The sequence below is a fragment of the Macaca mulatta genome, chromosome 5 (genome assembly GCF_049350105.2).
Source record: "Macaca mulatta isolate MMU2019108-1 chromosome 5, T2T-MMU8v2.0, whole genome shotgun sequence".
Classification (NCBI taxonomy): Eukaryota; Metazoa; Chordata; class Mammalia; order Primates; family Cercopithecidae; genus Macaca; species Macaca mulatta.
The window spans coordinates 65,026,729-65,048,743 of NC_133410.1; the positions used below are offsets into that span (position 1 = coordinate 65,026,729).

Sequence of the window (22,015 nt, forward strand, 5' to 3'; positions counted from 1 at the left end):
TACATTCTTTTCATCTGCATATGTATGGCACACACTCTAAGATCAACCATGCACTTGGCCATAAAGCAATTCTAAACAAATTTTTAAAAATCGTACCAATCACACTCTTAGACCACAGTGCAATAAAAATAGAAATCAATACCAAGATCTCTCAAAATTATACAATTACATGGAAATTAAACAGCCTGCTCCTGAATGACTTTTGAGTAAAGAATGAAATTAAGACAGAAAGCAAGAAATTCTTTGAAACTAATGAAAATAAAGATACAACATACCAGAATTTCTGAGACACAGGTAAAGCAGTGTTAAGAGGAAAGTTTATAGGGCAAAATGTCGATATCAAAAAGATACAAATATTTTAAGTTAACATCACCCCTCGAAGAACTAAAAAAAGATATAAATATCTTAAATTAACAGCATCACACCTCGAAGTACTAGAAAAATAAGAGTAAGTGAATCCCCAAACTAGCACAAGACAAAAAATAACCAAAATTAGAGCTGAACTGAATGAAATAGAGACACAAAAATCCATATAAAAGGTCAATGAAAACAAAAACTTGTTCTTTGAAAGAATAAATAAGATTGATACACTGCTAACAAGACTAACAAAGAAAAAAAAAAAAGAACTTTCAAATAAACACAATCAGAAATGCCAAAGGGAAGAGAAATATTTTTTACAAAAAATTCAAAGATGATTGTAAACACCTCTATGCACACAAACTAGAAAATCTAGAAGGAATGGATAAATTCTTCGAAACACAAACTCCCAATATTGAACCAGGAAGAAATTGAATACCTGAGAAGACCAATAAAGAGTTCCAAAATTGAACCAGTAATTTACAAAAAAAACAACCAACAAGGAAGGTCTGGAACAGAGAGATTCACAGCCAAATTCTACCAGATATATAAAGAAGAGCTGGTACCAATTATATTGAAAATACTCCCAAAATTCTAGAAAAAGAGATGCTTCCCTAACTCATTTTACAAAGGCAGTGTTATTCTGATACCAAAACCTAGAATAGACACAACAAAAATAGAAAACTTCAGGACAATATCCTTGATGAACATTGATGCAAAAATCCTCAACAAAATATTTGCAAACAAAATATTTGCAAACCAAATCCAGCAGCACATCAAAAAGCTAATCCACCACAGTAACGTAGGCTTATTTTCTAGGATGCAAGGCTGGTACAACATATGAAAATATATAAATATGGCCAGGCACGGTGGCTCACGCGTGTAATCCCAGCACTTTGGGAGGCCCAGACATGTGGATCACCTGAGGTCAAGTGTTCAAGACCAGCCTGACCAACATGGCGAAACCCCATCTCTACTAAAAATACAAAAGTTAGCCAGGCATGGTGGTGAGCAGCTGTAATCCCAGCAACTCAGGAGGCTAAGGCAGGAGAATCACTTGAACCTGGGGGACAGAAGTTGCAGTGAGCTGAGATCGTACCACTGTACTCCAGCCTGGGTGACAAAGCGAGACTCTGTCTCAAAAAGAAAAAAAAAAAAAACACCTTGAACAAACTAGGCATCAGAGGAACACACTTCAAAATAATAAAAGTCTTCTATGGCAACCCCATAACCAACATCATAATGAATGGGCAAAAGCTAGAAACATTCCCCTGTGAACCAGAAAAGACAAGGATGTACACACTCACCATTGTTATTCAACATAGTACTGGAAGTTTTAACCAAAGCAATCAGGCAAGAGAAAGACATAAAAAGCATCCAAATAGAAGAGAGGAAGTCAAACTATCTCTCTTCACAAATGACAGGATTCTATACCCAGAAAACTCCATAGTCTCTGCCCAAAGGCTCCTAGAACTGATAAACAACTTCAGTAAAGTTTCTGAATACAAAATCAATGTACTAAAATGAGGAGCACTTCTATACAACAATAACATCTTAGCTGACAGCCAAATCAAGAGTGCAATCCCATTCACAATTGCCACAAAAAGAATGAAATACATAGACATACAGCTAACTAGGAAGGTGAAGGACCTCTACAATGAGAATTAAAAACACTGCTGAAAGAAATCGTAGTTGAAGGCCAGGTACAGTGGCTGATGCCCATAATCCCAGCACTTTAGGAGGCAGAGGCAGGAGGATTGCTTGAGCTCAGGAGTCCAAGGCCAGCATGAGCAACATGGCAAGACTATATCTCGACCAAAAATCTAAAAAATTAGCCATGTGTGGTGGTGCATGCCTATAGTCCTAGCTACTCAGGAGACAGGTGGGAGGGTCACTTAAGCCCAGGAGTTCAAGATTACAGTGAACTACAACTGTGGCACTGCACTCCAGCCTGGTCAACAGGGTAAGACCTTGTCTCAATTAAAAAAAAAAAAGAAAAGAAAGAAAGAAATCATAGTTGGCACAAACAAATGGAAAAACAGTTTGTGCTCATGAATAGAAAGAATCAGTATGGTTAAAATGGCCACACTGCTCAAAGAAATTTACAGATTAAATGTTATTCCTACAAAACTACCAATGTCATTTTTCACAGAATTAGTAAAAACTATTGTAATATTTATATGGAGCCAAAAAACAGCCTGAGTAGCCAAAGTTATCCTAAACAAAAAACAAAGCTGGTGGCATCACACTACCAGACTTCAAACTATACCACAAAGCTACAGTAACCAAAAGATCATGGTGCTAGTACAAAAAATAGACACATAGACTAATGGAATCAAATAGAGAAGCCAGGAGTAAAGGTGCATGTCTACAATCATCTCACCTTTGACAAAGATGACAATAACAAGAAATGGGGAAAGGACTCCTACTCAATTAATGATGCTGGGGATAACTGGCTAGCCATATGCAGAAAATTAAAACTGAACCCGTTTCTTTCACCGTATACAAAAATCAACTTGAGATGGTTGAAATACTTAAGTGTAAAACCTAAAATTATAAAAACTATAGAAGAAAACCTAGGAACTACCATTCTGGACATCAGTCTTAGCAAAGATTTTGTAACAAAGACCCTAAAAGCAATTGCAACTAAAACAAAAATTGACAACTGGGACCTTTTAAACTAAAGAGCTTCTGCACAGCAAAATAAACTATTAACAGAATAAATAGACAATCTACAGAATAGGAAAAAATATTAGCAAACTATGCATCTAACAGAGTTCTAATATCTATAAGAATCTATAAGAAATCTTAAATCAACAAGCAAAAAACAAACAACTCCATTTAAAAATGGGGAAAAATAACATAGATATAGTTTGAATATTTGTCCCCTCTCAAATCTCATGTTGAAGTTTAATCTCCATTGCTAGAGGTGAGGCTGGTGGGAGTTGTTTGGGTAACGGATCCCTGATGGTGTAGTGTTGTCTTTGCAATAGCGAGTGAGCTGTCACAGTATCTGGTTGTTTAAAAGCGTGTGGTACCTCCTTCCACTCTCTCTCTTGCTCTTGTTTTCACCACATGATGTTCCTCCTCCCCTTTCACCTCCCACCATGATTATTAACTTCCTGATGCCTCCCTAGGAGCCAAGTTAATGCTGGCATCATGCTTACTATAAAGTCTGAAAAGTCATGAACCAATTAAACGTCTTCTCTTTTTTTTTTTTTTTTTTTTTGAGACGGAGTCTCGCTGTGTCGCCCAGGCTGGAGTGCAGTGGCGCGATCTCGGCTCACTGCAAGCTCCGCCTCCCGGGTTCACGCCATTCTCCTGCCTCAGCCTCGGAGTAGCTGGGACTACAGGCGCCCGCCACCACGCCCAGCTAGTTTTTTGTATTTTTAGTAGAGACGGGGTTTCACCGTGTTAGCCAGGATGGTCTCGATCTCCTGACCTCGTGATCCACCCGCCTCGGCCTCCCAAAGTGCTGGGATTACAGGCTTGAGCCACCGCGCCCGGCCTCGTCTTCTCTAATAAATTACCCAGCCTCAGATATTTCTTAATAACGATGCAAGAACAGCCTTACACAGAAAATTGGTAACTATGAGTGGGGCATTGCTATAAAGATATCGGAAAATGTGCTAGCGACTTGGCAACTGAGTAACAGGTAAAGGATGCAAGAATTTGGAAGGCTCAGAAGACAGAAAGATAAGATCAAGTCTGAAATTTCTTAGAGACTGGTTAAATGGTTGTGACCAAAATGCTGAGAGTTATATCGACAGTGAAATCCAGGTTGATGAAGTGGAAAGTCTTATCTCAAATGAGACTATGGACTTCAGACTTTTTTTTTTTCCCTAGATGAAATCTTTCTGTGTCACACAGACTGGAGTGCAGTGGTGCAATCATGGCTCACTGCAACCTCAACCTCCCAAGCTCAATCAATCTTCCCACCTCAACCTCCCAAATAGTTGGAACTATAGGCATATGCCACAAAGCCTAGGTAATTTTTTTAAATTTTTTTGTAGAGATGCAGTTTTGCCACATTACCCAGACTGGTCTCAAACTCCTGGGGTCGAGAAATCCACCCACCTTGACCTTCCAAATGCTGGGATTATAGGTGTGAGCCACTGCATCTGGCCAACTTTGAACTTTTGAGTTAAAGCTGGAATTAGTTAAGACTTTGGAGGACTGTTAGGAAGGCATAGTTGTATTTTGCAATGTGAGAAGACATGAGATTTGGGAGTGGCCAGGAGCAGAGTGATATAATTTGGCTATTTGTCCCCACCCAAATCTCATGTTGTGTTGCCATCCCCAATGCTGAAGGCAGGACCTGGTAGGAGGTGTTCAGATCATGGGAGCTGGTCAGGGGAGCCGATCACTCATGGCTTGGAGCTATCTTTGCAATAGTGAGTGAGCTCTTGTGAGATCTGATTGTTTGAAAGTGTATGGCACCTCTCCTACCACTCTACCCCTCTTGCTCCTGCTTTCACCATGTGATGTACCTGCTCCCTCCCATTTCATACTTCACCTTCTGCCATGATTGTAAGCTTCTGCCATGATTGTAAGCACCACGCTGCCCATAAAGCCGGCAGAATCGTGAGCCAATTAACCTTTTTTCTTTATACATTATCTAATACTGGCTTTTTGTTTGCTTGGTTTGTTTGTTTGTTTTTGGAGACAGGGTTTTGCTCTTTCACTCAAGCTGGAGTGCAGGAGGTGCACTGCAGCCTCAACGTCCTGGGTTCAAGCAATCCTCCTGCCTTACAGCTTCCAAGTAGCTGGGACTGCAGGCGCACACCACCACACCGGCTAATGTGTATATTTCTGGCAGAGACAGGATTTCACTATGTTGCCCAAGCTGGTCTTGAACTTCTGAGCTCTACTGATCCACCTCCCTTGACCTCCCAAAGTGCTGAGGTTACCGATGTGAGCCACCATGCCAGGCTCAGGTATTTTTTATAGCAGTGTAAGAACAGCCTAATACAGACAGGAACAGACATTTCTCAAAAGAAGACATACAAGCAACCAACAAACATATGGACAAATGCTCAACATCACTAATCAGGGAAATGGGAAATGAAAAACCACAATAAGATATCATCTCAAACCAGTCAGAATGGCTATTATTAAAAAGTCAAAAAACAGCAGATGTTGTTGAGGTTGTGGAGAAAAGGGATGCTTATACACTGCTGGTGGGAATGTAAATTAGTTCAGCCACTGTGGAAAGCAGTTTTGAGATTTCTCAAAAAAATTAAGACAGAACTACCATATGACCCAGCAATCCCATTACTGGGTATATTATACCCAAAGGAATACAAATCGTTCTGCCATAAAGACACACGCATGCATATGTTCCTTGCAGCAATTTTCACAATAGTCATGGAATCAACCTAGATGTCCATCAACAGTGGACTGGATATAGAAAATGTGGTAAATATACACCATGGAATGCTATGGAGCCAGAAAACAAAATGAAACCATGGTTTTTGCAGCAATATGGATGCAGCCATGCAGCCACAGGCCATTATACTAAGCAAATGAACGCAGGAACAGAAAACCAAATACCTCATGTTCTCACTTATAAGTGGGAGCTAAACACTGAGTACATATGGACACAAAGAGAGGAACAATACATACTGGGGCTTACTTGAGGGTTGAGGGTGGGAGGAGTGTGAGAACCAAAAACTACCTATTGATTATTATGCTTACTACCTGCATGATGAAATAATTTGTACACCAAACCCCAGCAACACACAATTTACCCATGTAACAATCCTGCAGATATAACCTCTGAACCTAAAATAAAAGTTGGAAGAAACAAGTAATTAATTAAATAAAATAATATAAATTTAAAAGCATGATATAACAACAATAACAGAAAAGAATAAATAAGAATTAGATGCCCAGGATATATCTGAATATAAATCATCATACAAAGAAATAGAAAAAGTTTTAACTTGAATGAGCAAAGGCAATTAGCAGGTACCAACACTGAGATAACACAAATGTTGAAATTATTTGACAAAGATTTTAAAGCAGCCATCATAAATGCATCTCCATGAGCAATTGCCATCATGTTTAAAACAAAGGAAAAGAAATAGGAAGTGTCAACAAAGAAATAGTAAATATAAAAAGAAGAATCAAAGAAAAACCCTGGAACTAAAAAATATGATAAGCATAATTCAAAACTCACTGAACAGACTTAACATAAGAATAGAGAACACAGATAAAAGGATCAGTAAACTTGAAGATAAATTGATAGAAATTACCCAATCTGAACAACAGAGAGAAACTAGGGTGGAAAAAAAAATAAACAGAAGCTTAGGAAACTCTGGGACTATAATAAAAGAGTAAACATTGCTATGGTTAGAGTTCCAGAAGGAAAGAAGAAAGAAGGTGGGGCTGAAAGAGTATTTCAAGAAATAATGACTGAAAATTTATCAAACTTGACAAAGGATATAAATCTACATATTCAAAAAGCTGAGCAAACCTCAAACAGGATAAGCTCAAAGAAATCCATGCCAAGATACATAATCAAACTTCTGAAAACTAAAGACAAAGAAAAACTCTTGAACACAGAAAGAGAGAAATGACACCTCATCTATTGGAAGAAAATAATTCTAATAGCAGCACATTCCTTGCAGAAATCACAGAGGCAATGATTTCAATGCTGAAAGAAAAGAACTGTCAGTGCCAAATTATGCTTCAGTAATGAAGAAGAAATAAAGACTTTTAGAGACAAAGAAAATCTAAGAGAATTTTTCATCAGCATACCTATACTGAAAGAGTGGCTAAAGGAAGTTCCTAAAACAGAAATGACTTTTTTTAAAAAAAGGAATCAGGAAAGAGGAAAGAACAAATCTATAGGTAAATAGCCTTTCCTTTTCCTCTTATGTTTTCTAAATTACATTGGACAGTCGAAGCAAAACATTGTCTTCTGTGGTTCTCAAAATATAAAGCAAATATTTAATATTTATATTTATTAATATTTAATGTTTATATTTATTAATATTTAATATTAATGAGGGAAAAGCAAAGGGATTTAAGGGGAAGTAAGTTTTCCATTCTATACTTCAGCAAAACTAGTAAATTTTCAATACACGTAGACAGTGATGTTATATATGTATATATAAATAAATACATATTTATATATGTATTTATATAATAAATAAATACACATATATAATAAATAATAAATATATAATAAATAAATACACATTTTTATATATATATAAAAAACTTAGAGGAACCACTAAAATTTTTCTACAAAAAAGAGCAGAAAATACCAATAGATGATCCAAAATTAAATTCTGTTTAAAAAGCTACTGTAACTCTATTTATATAACATTTTGAAAACTGAAAAATTATAGAGATGGAGAATAAATTAGTGATTGCCAGATGTTAGCAATAGTAGGAGGAGGGAAAGAGGTAGATCTTTGTGGTGATAGAATAGTTCTTCATCTTAACTCTAGTGGTGGTTACACAAATCTACAGATACGATAAAATGCCATAGAATTAGACACATACTTTGTACCACTGTCAGTTTCGCAGATCTTATACTGAACTATAGTTATGTGAGATGTAATCGTTGAAGAAAACTGGGTGAGACGTTGTGACTCCTCTGTACTATCTTTGCAACTTCCTGCAAATATGTAATTATTTCAAAGAAAAGTAAACAAAAAATTATGCAACATACTAATGGGCAAAACTGTTTACCTGGCATGCATCTCTTTTTCCTTTTAAGGAGCCAGCACATAACATTCTAGGAGTTATGGCGCCATTGTAAGCTTGAGGTTCATTGCAAGTTGTAGTGTCTATGAGAGTCACCTGTGCTTGTCGAAGATGATTTTGACTGCTACCTAAAAGAAAAAAAAAGGCTTTGTAGACATATATATATATTTTATAAACCAGAAGAAAATGTTTCATGATTAAAAATAAGATAGTGATACAGGCCGGGCACGGTGACTAATGCCAGTAATCCCAGCACTTTGAGAGGTCAAGGTTAGAGGATCGCTTGAGGCCAGGAGTTCAAGACCAGCCTGGCCAACATGGTGAAATCCCATCTCTACTAAAAATACAAAAATCAGTCGGGCTGTGGTGGCATGCACCTGTAATCCCAGCTACTCAGGAGGCTGAGCAGGTGAATCTCTCGAACCTGGGAGGCAGAGGTTGCTGTGAGCCAAGATCGCACCACTGAACTCCAGCCTAGGGGACAGAGAGAAACCCCGTCCCAAAAAAAAAGGGGGGTACCAGGAGCGGTGGCTTATGCCTGTAATCCCAGCACTTTCGGAGGCCGAGGAGGGTGGATCACCTGAGCTCAAAGTTTGAGACCAGCCTGGCCAACATGGTGAAACCCTGTCTCTACTAAAAATACAAAAATTAGCCGGGCGCCTGTAGTCCCAACCATTCAGGAGGCTGAGGCAGAAGAATCACTTGAACTTGGGAGGCGGAGGTTGCAGTGAGCCAAGATCACACCATTGCACTTCAGCCTGGATGACAACAATGAGACTCTGTCTCAAAAAAAAAAGAAAAGATAGTGATACAGAATCTTAGAATACACATGTTTAGAACAGTAATATTTGGGAAGATAATTTGTTCCTAACTACTTTCAGTAAAAAGTTGGGTGCCTAGGAAAGAACCACAAGTTATCTAAATAATGTCCACTCCATTGTTAAGATTAGAAGGAAATTTCAGTAGGGGACAATGGTGGCTTTATGATTCTCCAATCTTCAGAATTGGGTATATTATTGATTGCTAATCTCTAAAGTGGTTAATTCTCTAAAGAAAAGTTCATGGCTAGGAGACATATTTGCTTTTTCAGACATCTTAGCAGTACTATGACTGTATCATATAGTAGTAGCAATTTACTTGATATTAACTTAGGCAGGAAGGAATTTGTGTGTGTCTTCCAAGTTATTTACTTCACTTTTAGGGCCTGCCTTGGTCCAGGTCATATGACCACACAATTAACATATTTTGGCATAATAGCATTTCATTCTTTAAATGCCATAAAATACCAATATAACTTTGATTTGAGTTTCTCTTCAGATGCTCACCATCATTTTTCAGTGCTCCAAATCCTGTCACAAACATCACATCACCTGGGTGAAACTCATAGGATGCATCAGGGAGACAAACTCTATGTACTGCATTTGTGTAGGGAACAGGGCTAGAAAGCTCTGCAAGTGAAATATCATAGTCATGTGATGGGTATTTGTATTTTTCATGGACAATTATTCTCCGGAGACCACGTTTCATTTTCGAAGGTGTTATTGTTACTCCAAAGGAAGCAGTCCATCTGGCAGGGTTCTTATATCTGGGAAGAAGAAAATGAAGAATAAATTTCCTTTTACCATGCTACCAGTCTAATAATTTATATTGAATAATTTAGTCTACAGGTGTAGATTTATTTTTCTTTTTATAGTTTTGATGTACAGAACTCTTTCCAATTTGAGAATAAGGCTCAGGGGTCTGACCAGGTGAAAAAGCCACCATTTCCTATTATATACATGCCACTCCATATGCCAAGTCATCCACTCCAAATGCTAGGGCTTTTTGATATTTCTGAATATTAATGACTCCAAGGGACCTATGGAAAGTACCCTGAACAGAATAAGAAAAATTAATATATTCTATGTGCCTTATGTACCCCACCCAGAAATATACACATTTCTCTGAAAACCAAAAAGTCCACACAATAATTTAACAAAGTATTACTATTTTATATACTATAGACATTTTGACAATAGATTGAAGGGTCCTCCATTTTTTGCAATATAATAAGTCAATCTATTCGTTTGTACAACTTGCTACTTCCAAATTCTTCATATCTTCGTTATATAATTCTTCATATTTAATTCTTTTTCTTACCATGTGAAATTTCCACCTTAGGATCCAACCTACAACCTATCCAGACTCCATCTCTGATTGAGATACTCAGCAGAGAGATAAAGCACTCCTGTTTGACAGCAAATTCAAAGTTCAAAAATGATTTTAAAATTCCTGCTTTCTTTGAGAAATGATTGTGTATTTATCAAAAGATTATTTATTTACATATACTTTGACTCCATTTCCATTTCCAGACTTTAAAACCTCTTACTAATGTTTACAAATATTCCAGTCTTTTGTGATCTATGCATTATTTTTAATTTATGATAAACTCAAATCTCCCAAAATTCATGAGATATTTTCTTGCCAAAACCCAGTGCACTTTGTTCACTCCCAATCATCCTCAAGTTTCGAAACTTACGTTGTAAAACAGTGAGCAGCACTCACAAGCCATGTGGCATTAATTAAGGTTGCTCCACAGCGATGGCTCCCATCCCACTGCAGGCTAGCTTGCCAGGGCCATTCACCCTCTTCTACTTCTGTTCCACCAACGATCCTGAGACTCTGACCTAGAGATTTACTTCTTCGTGTTCCACAGCCTGCAAAAGAGAGAGGGTGGGTGCATTGGTGGGTGCATTAATTAGCAATTGTTTTAAGCATCAAATTGTGTTACTGTGTTCCAAATTTCTTCTACTTTGTGCTCCAATAGTATCAAATATTTTCTCATGCTCTTACCTTTCTGTAAACTGTAATGTTTTATTCAGCTAACTCCTGTTCATTTTGTAAAATTTAAAGCAGTTGTTACCTCTCTAGGATGCTTTCTCTAACTACCCTGTCTCCAATCTGGATTAGTTATTACTTTCTTGGTGCTTCCAAAATAATAATAGTAACAAACACACTCTGTGTGTGTGTTTATGTGTATAACAGATACCCTCTCTATGTGTGCTTATGTGTATGTATACATATTGACATTGTTTATGACAGGGTTCTTCAACCTTGGCACCACTAACATATTGAACTGTTTAATTCTTTGTTGTAGGGGGCTGCCCTGTGCATCATAAGATCTTGGCCTATATATACTAGATGCCAGTAACCCTCCCCCTATATTTATGACAAAAATGCCACAGTGGGTGGGGCATGATAGCTTGGCCAACAATATTTCCCTTGGTTGAGAAGTGTTGTTTAAGAATGATGTGTTCATGAATTAGCCTCATGCATCTAGTCCCATTAGAGTATGAGGTGCTTTAGGTAGAGATTATATCTTATCCATTTTGTATCCCTGTTGTCTAACACAGTGCTAGCACATGGTATGTTCCCAATAAATATTGGTGGCGAGAGTATATGCTATTTAGGTAATGAGATTATCTTTTGGTTTTGTATTTAGTTAATTTTAGAAATTAACCAACTATATGAGCTGGTGAGTAGCACATATTCTTCCACCTTTTAAGAGAAATGTAATGTGCAACAACCCCATAACTATTGAATGTATACTGTAAATCACGGTGGGGTACTTGGCTACAGGAGAAGAAAAGTGCTGGGCCTAGAGTCAGCACTTTTAAAATATAGGTGAAGATATTATCTATGTGTCTAAAGTAATTTTATTAAAATATACCCCATAATTTCCTGCACTTTCCATGACATAGGATTAATAACATCAAGAAGATTTTATCTAGGATATAGTGATAATAAGTTTCTGACTCTAGCTGAAAAACACAATGTATAGATTTGTTTTATCTTATAGATATCTACAAACAGAACAGTGATAAGTAAACATTTCTTGCCTCTTCTTTAACAGCTGTACAACTCACTTCCACTACACATCTGCCCCAGGCACCCATACATCCACTCCAAAGTTATCTCAATTTTGCTATTCTTTACTAATAAAATGTGTCTCCGAGATATGATAAGGCACAATGAACTGTACACAAATTAATCAAACTTTATCTGTTCTGTCCCATGATATCAACACTAAGTAAACCTAAATGACCTATATAGTGTTAGCTTTTTACCTTCAGGTAATGCTATGTTAATAAATATATGAAACTTACAATGGTTCAGATAGTTGTCTATTTCTGTCTTGTTGATTTCTGAAACACATAGAAACAGTAAATAGAATAGGGTCAGCACATCAGAATTACACTATGCCTCTGAGTATTTTAAATACTAAAAGGCTGCTTAATTTTATTATAAAACAGTATTTCTGGATTATAAAGAAAGCGACATAGTTTGTCATAGACATAGTATGATCGTCACATTGCAGAGAATGTGAATGGTGTGTTAAATGTTAATGTGGGTAAGAGTCACATAGGGAGCATATTTATAATGTAAACTCCTCTTCCCCTTCCCAGTAACTCTAATTCAGTAGTTTGTATTGAAGCCCAAGAATTTGGATTTTATACCAGTAAATAAGATGCAGGGAGTCCACAACCCCTCCATGGGAAACACTGCTCTAAACCATAGTATTGATTCCCCAAATGTAATAATACATTTATTAACCGTTATTTCAGATTATATCATTAAGCTCATGAGCATAGTCCCACTTGTATAACACACCTGATAGCATCTCCATAAATGTGCACTCACTCACAGTTAAAAACAATGTTACCCCTTTTGAAGTCAAATTTGAAAAGACATTCTGCCCTCAAATTGTCATTTAGCTCCAGCCAATGACTTCTTAGCTTGCTGACTTCTCACTAGTCAGTCTCAAACCCTATGCAAACACTAACCTAGCCAATAGATGTATAAAACTCTAAGCTCAAACTTCCTTACTCAGCAGAGTTCTAATGACCAAAACTATTCTTTGTACATGGAAAGATGGATGCTCTAAATACGAAAATATTAGTGTTTTTGTTTTCTTTAGTATTTAATAGTATGAATGAAGTGGAAATCTATATTCTAGAAAACCTTCTTTCTGACTTTATTTATTCTGGCTACTTGTGGGGAAAATGGCAAAAATAAGGAAGAATTTACAATTTAGTCTCAGTTAATATTAAAAGGACCACCTCTGATCTCTTTGTTTCAAATAACTTATTCTCTATCTCAAGCTCTTCCTACGAAAATTTCAAGCTTTGTGTATTGACAGTACTGACAAGGCTGGCTTCATGTGTGACTTATACATCTGCACTGGGTCTCATATTCACAATGGCTTTGTGCTTGATACAATGCTCTGCTGTTGCTCACTTGACATTCTTAATAATTTTATCTTGTAACTTGTGTTTTGAAAATGAAGTTCAATAGGATAATAGATCATAGTGTTGGCAGACAAGATATGTGCAATAAGTGTGTCCATGGTTTCTTCCCACTTCATTTGCATATATCATTCACAATTCCCTATGAAATCAGAATTCTAGTGAACCCACAATGCACAGGGGTTCAGCAAGACTCAAAGCAAGTACAAGGTAAGTGTGCTATTCCTTCCATTAAGTAAGTGGAGGTGCACTGACATGCCTTGGAGGCCATGTTTTCTGTTTGAACCAAAACTTGCTTAAAACCCAGAGAAAAGACAATAGCATTCTAATAAACACAGATGAACAACAGAGCCTGTCATATCCCTTCTTGCTTCTGTTACTTCTGTGTATTAGCCAACAGCTTTTGCTGAAAACTACAACTTAGAAAGAGAAAGATAGGGAAACCCAGATCTCCTTTTCCCTCTAGTCCTTCCTCACTCTTCAGTAAGCTGAAGGTAGAGAGTGTTGGTAGAATTTGCTCATACTAACCAGGAAAATAAGAAGAGTCATTAACCTTTTGTACTATTTCCATTGATGGCAAAAATGAAAAACATATATGTATAAGCTATGCAATATAGTTGCATAATTTCCATGATTTGAAATACAAGTTAAATGTACTTATATATGCAGTTAAATTAATATTTCACGATATAAACAATTAAACTCATATTAGTAATCTACAAATTTAATTTTTTTCTCTTAGAATGACAATAATCAGCCAATGAAAACACCATGAAAAGTTGAGAGAGACACTAGGGAAGAAAGAAAACTCTTATATCTTTGTACTTTTAACAGCACTTTTTTGTTGCTTTTTGAAAACAGATCTAGCATTTTCATTTTGTGCTAGGGTGCATAAATTATGTATCTGTCCCTGACTACTGAAGCCTCCTTCCTAAGCAAGTGGGTTGGCTGGCCATCAATTTAGGCGTCTACTCAGATCTATCAGATTTTATATTAGCAGTTTGTATTCATTCTCTCTACTTGTCCCCTATTCTCTAGTTCTCAGTGCTGCCATATCCACTACTGTATCCACTAGCCACATGTGGCCAATGAGTTCTTGCAGTATGGCTAGTCTAAATTGAAATGTACTAGCTATATAAAATGTTACTAGATTTCATATCCTTACTACAAAAAAAATTAAATATTTGATGAATAATTTTTACATTATTTGTTTAAATGACAATACTTTGGACATATTGGGTTGAATATACAAATTATTGAAAATTAATTTTACATGCTTATTTTTGTTTTTAATGTAACTTCTAGAAAATGTAACATTATACTTGTGCCCACATAGTATTTCTATAGACCTGCATTGTTCTATAACATATGACTCAGCCCTTAACCAGACCTTAATTTCCACTGAGGATCTCATATTTCTTATTTTGTAAATGTGAGGACCTATCATCATTTGTTTTGTCCCATGTGGCCCTACAAGCAATAACAACAAGAACAACAAAAATCTACCTAAATTTTTCGTTTATAGGTGTAAACATACCAAAAATAAGTTTATTATAAATGTTTCATTGGTGAAAAGTTTAAGGGAAGAAAGTACAGCAAGGTATATTAATGACATTTGAAAACAAATGTGTAAATGGCATGAACCTTTCCATATACCATACCCTCAGAACATACAATGAAAGCAACAAGAAAAAGAAGAAGAAGATACAAAGCCATTTTCTTCACTTATAATTGGATTCTATAGCCAAAGTATAAAGTGTAATATAAAGAAAACTGCTCAGGAGTTAATAAAAAGCCTGCATGGGAGGCCTAAGTTTAGGGCAGTTTCAAAAATTAAAATACTTCATTAGGACCAATTTAGTTCCAAAGAAATATACTGTTGGTGGCAAGACCCCAGAATTAAAGGATACCAAAAAAAATTTTTTAATGAATGCCAAGATCAAACCTAAAATGAAACTGTTCTATGAAAGAAAAATAAGAGAAATTAACTTACTTTTAATATTAACTGACTGAGGATCTACTTTAGGGGGTCCTACAGCATCTTGCAGCTTTTCATGTAAAACACGTTGAACAATTTTATTTATAGTTTCAGGATCCTCAGTAGAGTGAAATCTACAAATCAACAGCATATGAGCCAACACTCCAAGTTTCTGTTGACTGTGGGCCAAAAAAGAAGAAAATGAAAGAAAGAAAAAAAAGAAAGGAAGAAAGAAAGGCAGGAAGGGAGGGAGGGAGGGAGGGAGGAAGTGAGGAAAGGAGGGAGGGAGGAAAGAAAGAAAAGGAAGGAAGGAAGGAAAGAAGGAAGGAAGGAAGGAAGGAAGGAAGGAAGGAAGGAAGGAAGGAAGGAAGGAAGGAAGGAAGGAAGGAAGGAAGGAAGGAAGGAGAAGCAAAGGGAAGGGAAGGGAGGAAGGGGAGAGAGAGAGAAAGAAAAGAAAAGAGAAAAGAAAAAAGAAAAGAAAAAGAAAGAAGGGTAATATCTCAGTCTGCTTTTTTCTTTATCACTTACATGAAATGCACACATAAATCCATAAATGTTTCCTTCTATATTGCTACTGTTTAGTATGTGAAGAACCACAAATTCAGTCTCTCATATAGTGAGCTAGTCTGTTCATGGTATCCCTTACCTTCAAAAAGTCTAGTTAAGTATATGGTTATTAACATAAAAACACACCTTTCAAAAACCATTCAAAATTATCAAATACAATGTGTCTTAAATATAAAATCAACTGTGGTTTTGAATTTCAGGTTTTATTCTTGTGTCTCAAGTCTACTTACCTCCCCTCAACAATCTTCAGGCTATCCTAAACAACTCCCAATCCTAAAGATATCAGAATGCTTTACCAAATTGTACTGACTTCATGTAACTGTCTTTTCAACACAGAGTATTAATTAGTCTTAATACTATTTGTATGAATTACTACTTTGGAATCATCCTGCCAGCTACTTTATCCACTCCTTTTCATAGTCACTTCTGAAAGAATCTAACTCTTCACTATATATTGCATCAACCACTACTCTCATAAACTGGAAGTGGGAATACAAATTAGAGTCTTATTTTTGGATAGCAGTTTTATCTATTATAAGTTTGAATATCTGTCTTCTCTGACACAGCATTTCCACTTCCAGAAATTAAATATTCAAATGCACTCATGCATTTGTGCAAGGACAGACCTATATACATGTTAATTGTAACACTATTTTCAAGACAGGAAAATAAATAACAACCCAAGTATCCTAGTTAACAAAACCAGTGGATTCTTTTCAGTATTTATTATATTCAGTCAGGATTATTTGTCATAATAATTTGTATTATGGTAATATCATATTGAAAATTCTTATAATATTTTCCTTACTATTATGTTCTAAACCTATATATGAATGGTTAGTTGACAGATGAGATCTTCTCAGCTACATATTTTGAGAATAGAGGGATGGAATAGAAGAAGGTAAACAAGATTGACTAACAGGAGGAAGAAGAGCTAAAGACAAACCTGATCTACTACACTGTCTTACGTGGGGCACTACTTGCCATTAAACCAAGGATATGTGTAAGGTCTATCTGTACTTAGCACTATCTGTACTTAGTAAGTTTCTCAGAAAACAGTTTTATAGCATAGGCACCAATTATACCTCTGTCCCCAGCAATCACCTTGCAAATGCTTACTTTGGGATTTAAGGAATCAATAAGGGACTTTGTAACCCATGACTTACACAGAACAAGTGTCAAATGTTTGTTGAATTGAATTATATATTTAACACTTCAAAACATATTTATTGCTGAGCAGATTAACAGCTTCAACTTTAAATTCAGAAGTTGGCAATTCAGATTTACAAACCTGAACTTGATAACCTGAGACTTGACAAATTCTTCCCTGAATGGAGATTCATAAAATGCATTTTTCACCTGTTTGAAAAATATTCAAAATATGTCAGCAAGAACTTTATGAAATTCCACAAATTAATTCAAAGCTTTTTAGAAAATTAAAAAACAAAACAGAGCAAAAGGCATTGACATTTCGCAGTGAGCTGAACTTGAGGAAGCTTGAGGAATCTACTGCGATATTCTCAGTGATTTCAGCTGAACTCTGTCTTAGGAATGATAGGAGTAGGGAACCGCAGTGGGGACAGAAGTGACATCTGCTGTACTAATGCTCAGAAAGAGACAAAAGAAAATGAACATCCTGTTTCTTGAAAATTAAGAGTGAGCAATTTTACCTGGAGATAAGGACTTTTACTGCCCATAGACAAAGGAAATGAAATAATTCTGCCACATAATAATTGGATTATAGAAATGAGTGCATGTCCATGTCAAATGCTTCCCAAACCTAGTGACAAAGTTGTCAAGTATCCTGGCATAATGTATACCCAGTTCAGCACTCCAAATGCTCATAGAAAGACCCAGGTGAACTGGGATACTTAGCCTAAGTTTTACTCTACTAAAGTGAAAGAATCTATTTTTGTAGAGATGTTAGTTATTATTCTAAATAAGAATTCTAGGCAACTTAATTTTTTAATTAGGAGTTTATGTAAGGAAACACTTCAAGGGGTCTTGTTTCCAGTATGTGTATATATAGCATGTAGTAAGTGTTTACTTACTACATGCTGGTGATTAACAGAAGCAATGAGACTTTTAATTCTTTCTTACATTTTATTAATTCAAATTGTTTTCCCTAAGGACAGTTCTTGGAATTATGAGACAAAGCTCTGAATAGGATGACAGTATTCACAAGAAAATTTTTATTGAAGGGTTAATTTTTGTCAAGTAACTTCAAAACTATTATTAATTTTGAAGGCATTAAAGAGTTCTATGTATATTCCTTTAGATTTAAATCTGTCTGGATTTTATTTACTTAAATAAAATGTACTTGAATGGCACAAAGAACAAGGGCAATAGTGCCATCTCTTCTTGACCTTTTTAGTTCAATTTCACTTTCTTCATTTTGCAAATGTATTTAGCCTTAGAGAAGAGCCTGATCAAATATTTCCCTGATTTGGTGTTTGCAAGGGCAGATGTAACCAGGATTCAACCTCTGTCTCAGCAAGCTGGCCAAATCCCAAGGCTGTTGTCTACTGGGCAGTTTCCAGGGTCTCACTTCCATTCTTGTTCAGTTTATTGGAACTGGAAGACAATTTGGAAATTATCTAACCTAATACCTTAATTTTCACATAAGGAATTTTGTCCAGAATGATAAACTGATATGTCAAGTGATGTATCATTAGCTAGTGGGTGCCACTGAAGCTACATGTGCCTCCCAGCTCCTAGCTCAGGGTTCTTTCCATCACATTATACCATGAATTACCTCACAGACTGCCAGAAAAAGTTAAATTATTCTTTAATTAATCTGATAACGATAAGAAGTTACCACTTAGTCCCTTGTTTTTTGGCCCATGCTAATTTTTCCAGTTTCTTAAGTATTTAATTGATCCCTCGAGATGAATACTGATGCATTAAGGGTAGAGTTGCATATCTGTGGATTTACGTACCAAAAGCTAGTTGAATGTTAAATATTTTTTAAAACTGGGTAGAGTTGCATATCTGTGGATTTACTACATATTTTTGTACCAAAAGCTGGTTGAAGGTTAGATACTTTTATAAACTAAAAGACTGTTTAGGTATGTGCATAAATAGTTTCAATCTTGGCAATCTTCTGCTCAGAGTCTCCTTTTTAGGAAGTGTAGGATACAGCAAATATATTTTAGGCCACACTCAAACATTTCCAGAATCTCTGGACTCTGCTGATCAACAGTATAGCACTAGCTAAGGAAAGGTAAGTAAGAAGGACCTGACTGAATGGCTCAAGTTTCTTTGGTTCAGCCCTGCGAGTGATACTGCGCTAAGTGATGTATTGTCTGTTTTGTTTCATATTCCTTGGGTTAGGGCCTCTTTTCATTTTGCAAATACACAGGGATCTGTTAGTTGAACGGATCTTTTAGAAGCTAGGACGCTAAAAATATGGTAAAGAGTGACAGCAAATGCACCAGAAGTGGATGACAAATTGCTTACCATTGATTCAAGTCTCTGGCTCATTTCTGTAAAATTGTTAGAAGCCTCTCTGCCGAACTCAGCATATAGTTTGTCAGTTGTAAATGACAATGTGCTATAGTAATTGTAGGTCTTCCTTTGATCTACAAGGAAAGAAGCAAAACCCTATCTTAATTTTTATCAGATGGGTGTAAAGCATCATTATTTCCCCACTTGGTTGTTGCTAGAAGACTGAAACAGGAAGGAATGCTCTTAGCACAGATCATCATCATCATCATCCTGCTCCAGGCCTCATAGTTATCTCAGGATATAAAACAACATTTATCATCATGTGATTTAGAGTATCAAAGCTGTAAGAAATGCCTGGTGTTCCTGGAGTACTGTACAAGTAGCTCATCAGAAGAGTGGGCTGATTATTCATCTGTTATTCATTCCTCAGTAAGCCACAAGAGAGAGCAGGTCATGCCATCTGAGCATACAAACAGGGATGGATTCAGAAGCCTCCCAAGGGTCACTGTATTTGTATATTCCAAATGTAGATTTTCTTTTCCCTTCCGTCAACTATACATCAATTCTGTCCATAAAAACTCTAGTGTGAGAAAATTTATTTTGGCTGAAAAGGAAGATGAGGTTAGAAATTAAAATGCAAGGGATTCAGTAAATAGAAGTTCAGGGAGCTAAAGTTGCCACCTGGCATAATCTTCCAGGGACACTATTTACTTTCACCCTGCTCCCTTGTCACTGCATGTATGTTTTTCCCACCAACCACAGGGGTTGGCTTGTCTGCTCCTTAGCCACTGTCTCTACCTTCTGCATCCAATTTAAGCAACCCACATTTTTGACCTGCTGAAAAGTTAATGTCACATAACTTTTCCTCTACCCTCCAGTGCATGAGGAAAGCACACAGCCCTCAGAAAATTAATGTATTCATTCAACAAATATTAATGCCAGCCACTTTTCAGCGAGAGACACTGTGTCAAGCATTAGAAATACACAGGTGATCAAGACAGTTGTATGTAGTTACTATAGGAAAGCAGAGTGTGGCTCATCCAGTCACAGTCTCTCTCCTCCTCTCTCTTCCTTCCTATTCTTTCCCTCTTCACTTAAACTGCAGAAGAAAAATAAAATAACACTGAACACCAATGTCCCTGGTACAGTCACATATCTCATTTAATTTATAATAACTCCACAAAAAGGCAATATTATCCACATTTAACAGATTACAGTCTTGGAAATGTAAATAACTTGCCCAAGCCCAGCAGGGCATAGCCAAGACTAACTTCCAGAATACAGACTTATTTCACAAGCTGCTTCTTAGAGAAAAAAAAAAAAAAAGTCACTTATTGAAGCTACGGGACAAGTCTTTTGTTGTATAAAAGTTATTCAAAAAACTACTAGCATATTTCAAAAAAAAAAACACCCTGGCCATCCAGAGGATTTGATGGGACAGAGAGAGAAGCACTATCAGACTCTGACAAGGGCTGGGGAGGGGTTGGTGATGAATAAAAGAGATGAATGGCAGGCGGAAGACACTGAAAGTTGAGTCGCCAGAGTACTAGAGACCTAAGTGAAGGACCCGGGAGGTTTTACTCTTCCTCCATCCTTCCTCACCTCCCTTTCTCTGAATGGAAGTTTCAAACCTAACTTCAAGTACGGTTTCAAATGTATTGCAATACTGGGAAATAACTCATAACTATCTCTGTAAACTACTGTTCTATTACATTTGTATTTGTAAACATCTGCCTCATGGTTAGCTACAACTTTATGTGGAGTTGTATCCATTCTTCTAGAATTCTGCTTCAAATTTTAAAGTAAAAGTGAACCGCCTAGGGAGCGTGTTAAAATGCTGATTCTGGTACATGAGGTCTAAAGTTAGACTCAAGATTTTGCATTTCTACCAAGCTCCCAAGTGATGTTGATGCTTCTGGTAGCTAATCATATGTTAAATAGCAAGGTTCTAGACAGAATGGTAACAGACCCCTCTATATCCTTAAATGTAGTTTTTTGACTTACTAGATTGAATTATTTAAAATCGTCATTAGTACAGGTCAAAAATAGTCAAATATTGGCAATTGCATATGGTTTAACCAAGTTAACAACTTATTATCTGTGCTCAATATTTTACTTTACGGCCGGGCGCGGTGGCTCACGCCTGTAATCCCAGCACTTTGGGAGGCCGAGACGGGCGGATCACGAGGTCAGGAGATTGAGACCATCCTGGCTAACCCGGTGAAACCCCGTCTCTACTAAAAAAAATACAAAAAAACTAGCCGGGCGAGGTGGCGGGCGCCTGTAGTCCCAGCTACTCCGGAGGCTGAGGCAGGAGAATGGCGTGAACCCGGGAGGCGGAGCTTGCAGTCAGCTGAGATCCGGCCACTGCACTCCAGCCTGGGTGACAGAGCGAGACTCCGTCTCAAAAAAAAAAAAAAAAAAAAATTTTACTTTACTCTGTAGACTTAAGCATGCCACTGTTAAAACATATTACCAGCTGCCATAAATATATGGTATGAGTAGTTACTAAAACATGTTAGGAATATTAACAGAAAAGTTTAAAATAAGGATAAACATGAGTACTTTTCCAGCAGGTTTGTGATTCTATAATCTGCAATGGTGTTGGCTTATAACAGATTCATCTTCTGACATCCAAATCACACAGGGGCAGAAATGCACG

The 22,015-nt window shown here is 36.7% G+C and overlaps 1 protein-coding gene across 2 annotated transcripts in view; it reads right to left on the reverse strand.

Annotated features, from left to right (window-relative positions):
* The window catches only part of TMPRSS11E (transmembrane serine protease 11E), a 53,023-nt gene that overhangs the window by 14,378 nt on the left and 16,630 nt on the right, over nucleotides 1-22,015 (reverse strand). For both annotated transcript variants that reach the window (XM_078003517.1, XM_028848167.2), the window contains exons 3-9: nucleotides 19,366-19,487; nucleotides 17,198-17,265; nucleotides 15,355-15,518; nucleotides 12,222-12,260; nucleotides 10,595-10,772; nucleotides 9,402-9,661; nucleotides 8,062-8,204 (exon numbers count right to left, since the gene is read on the reverse strand). In XM_078003517.1, coding sequence (XP_077859643.1) covers nucleotides 8,062-8,204; nucleotides 9,402-9,661; nucleotides 10,595-10,772; nucleotides 12,222-12,260; nucleotides 15,355-15,518; nucleotides 17,198-17,265; nucleotides 19,366-19,487 — 974 coding nt within the window. The remainder of the gene's footprint in view (nucleotides 1-8,061; nucleotides 8,205-9,401; nucleotides 9,662-10,594; nucleotides 10,773-12,221; nucleotides 12,261-15,354; nucleotides 15,519-17,197; nucleotides 17,266-19,365; nucleotides 19,488-22,015) is intronic.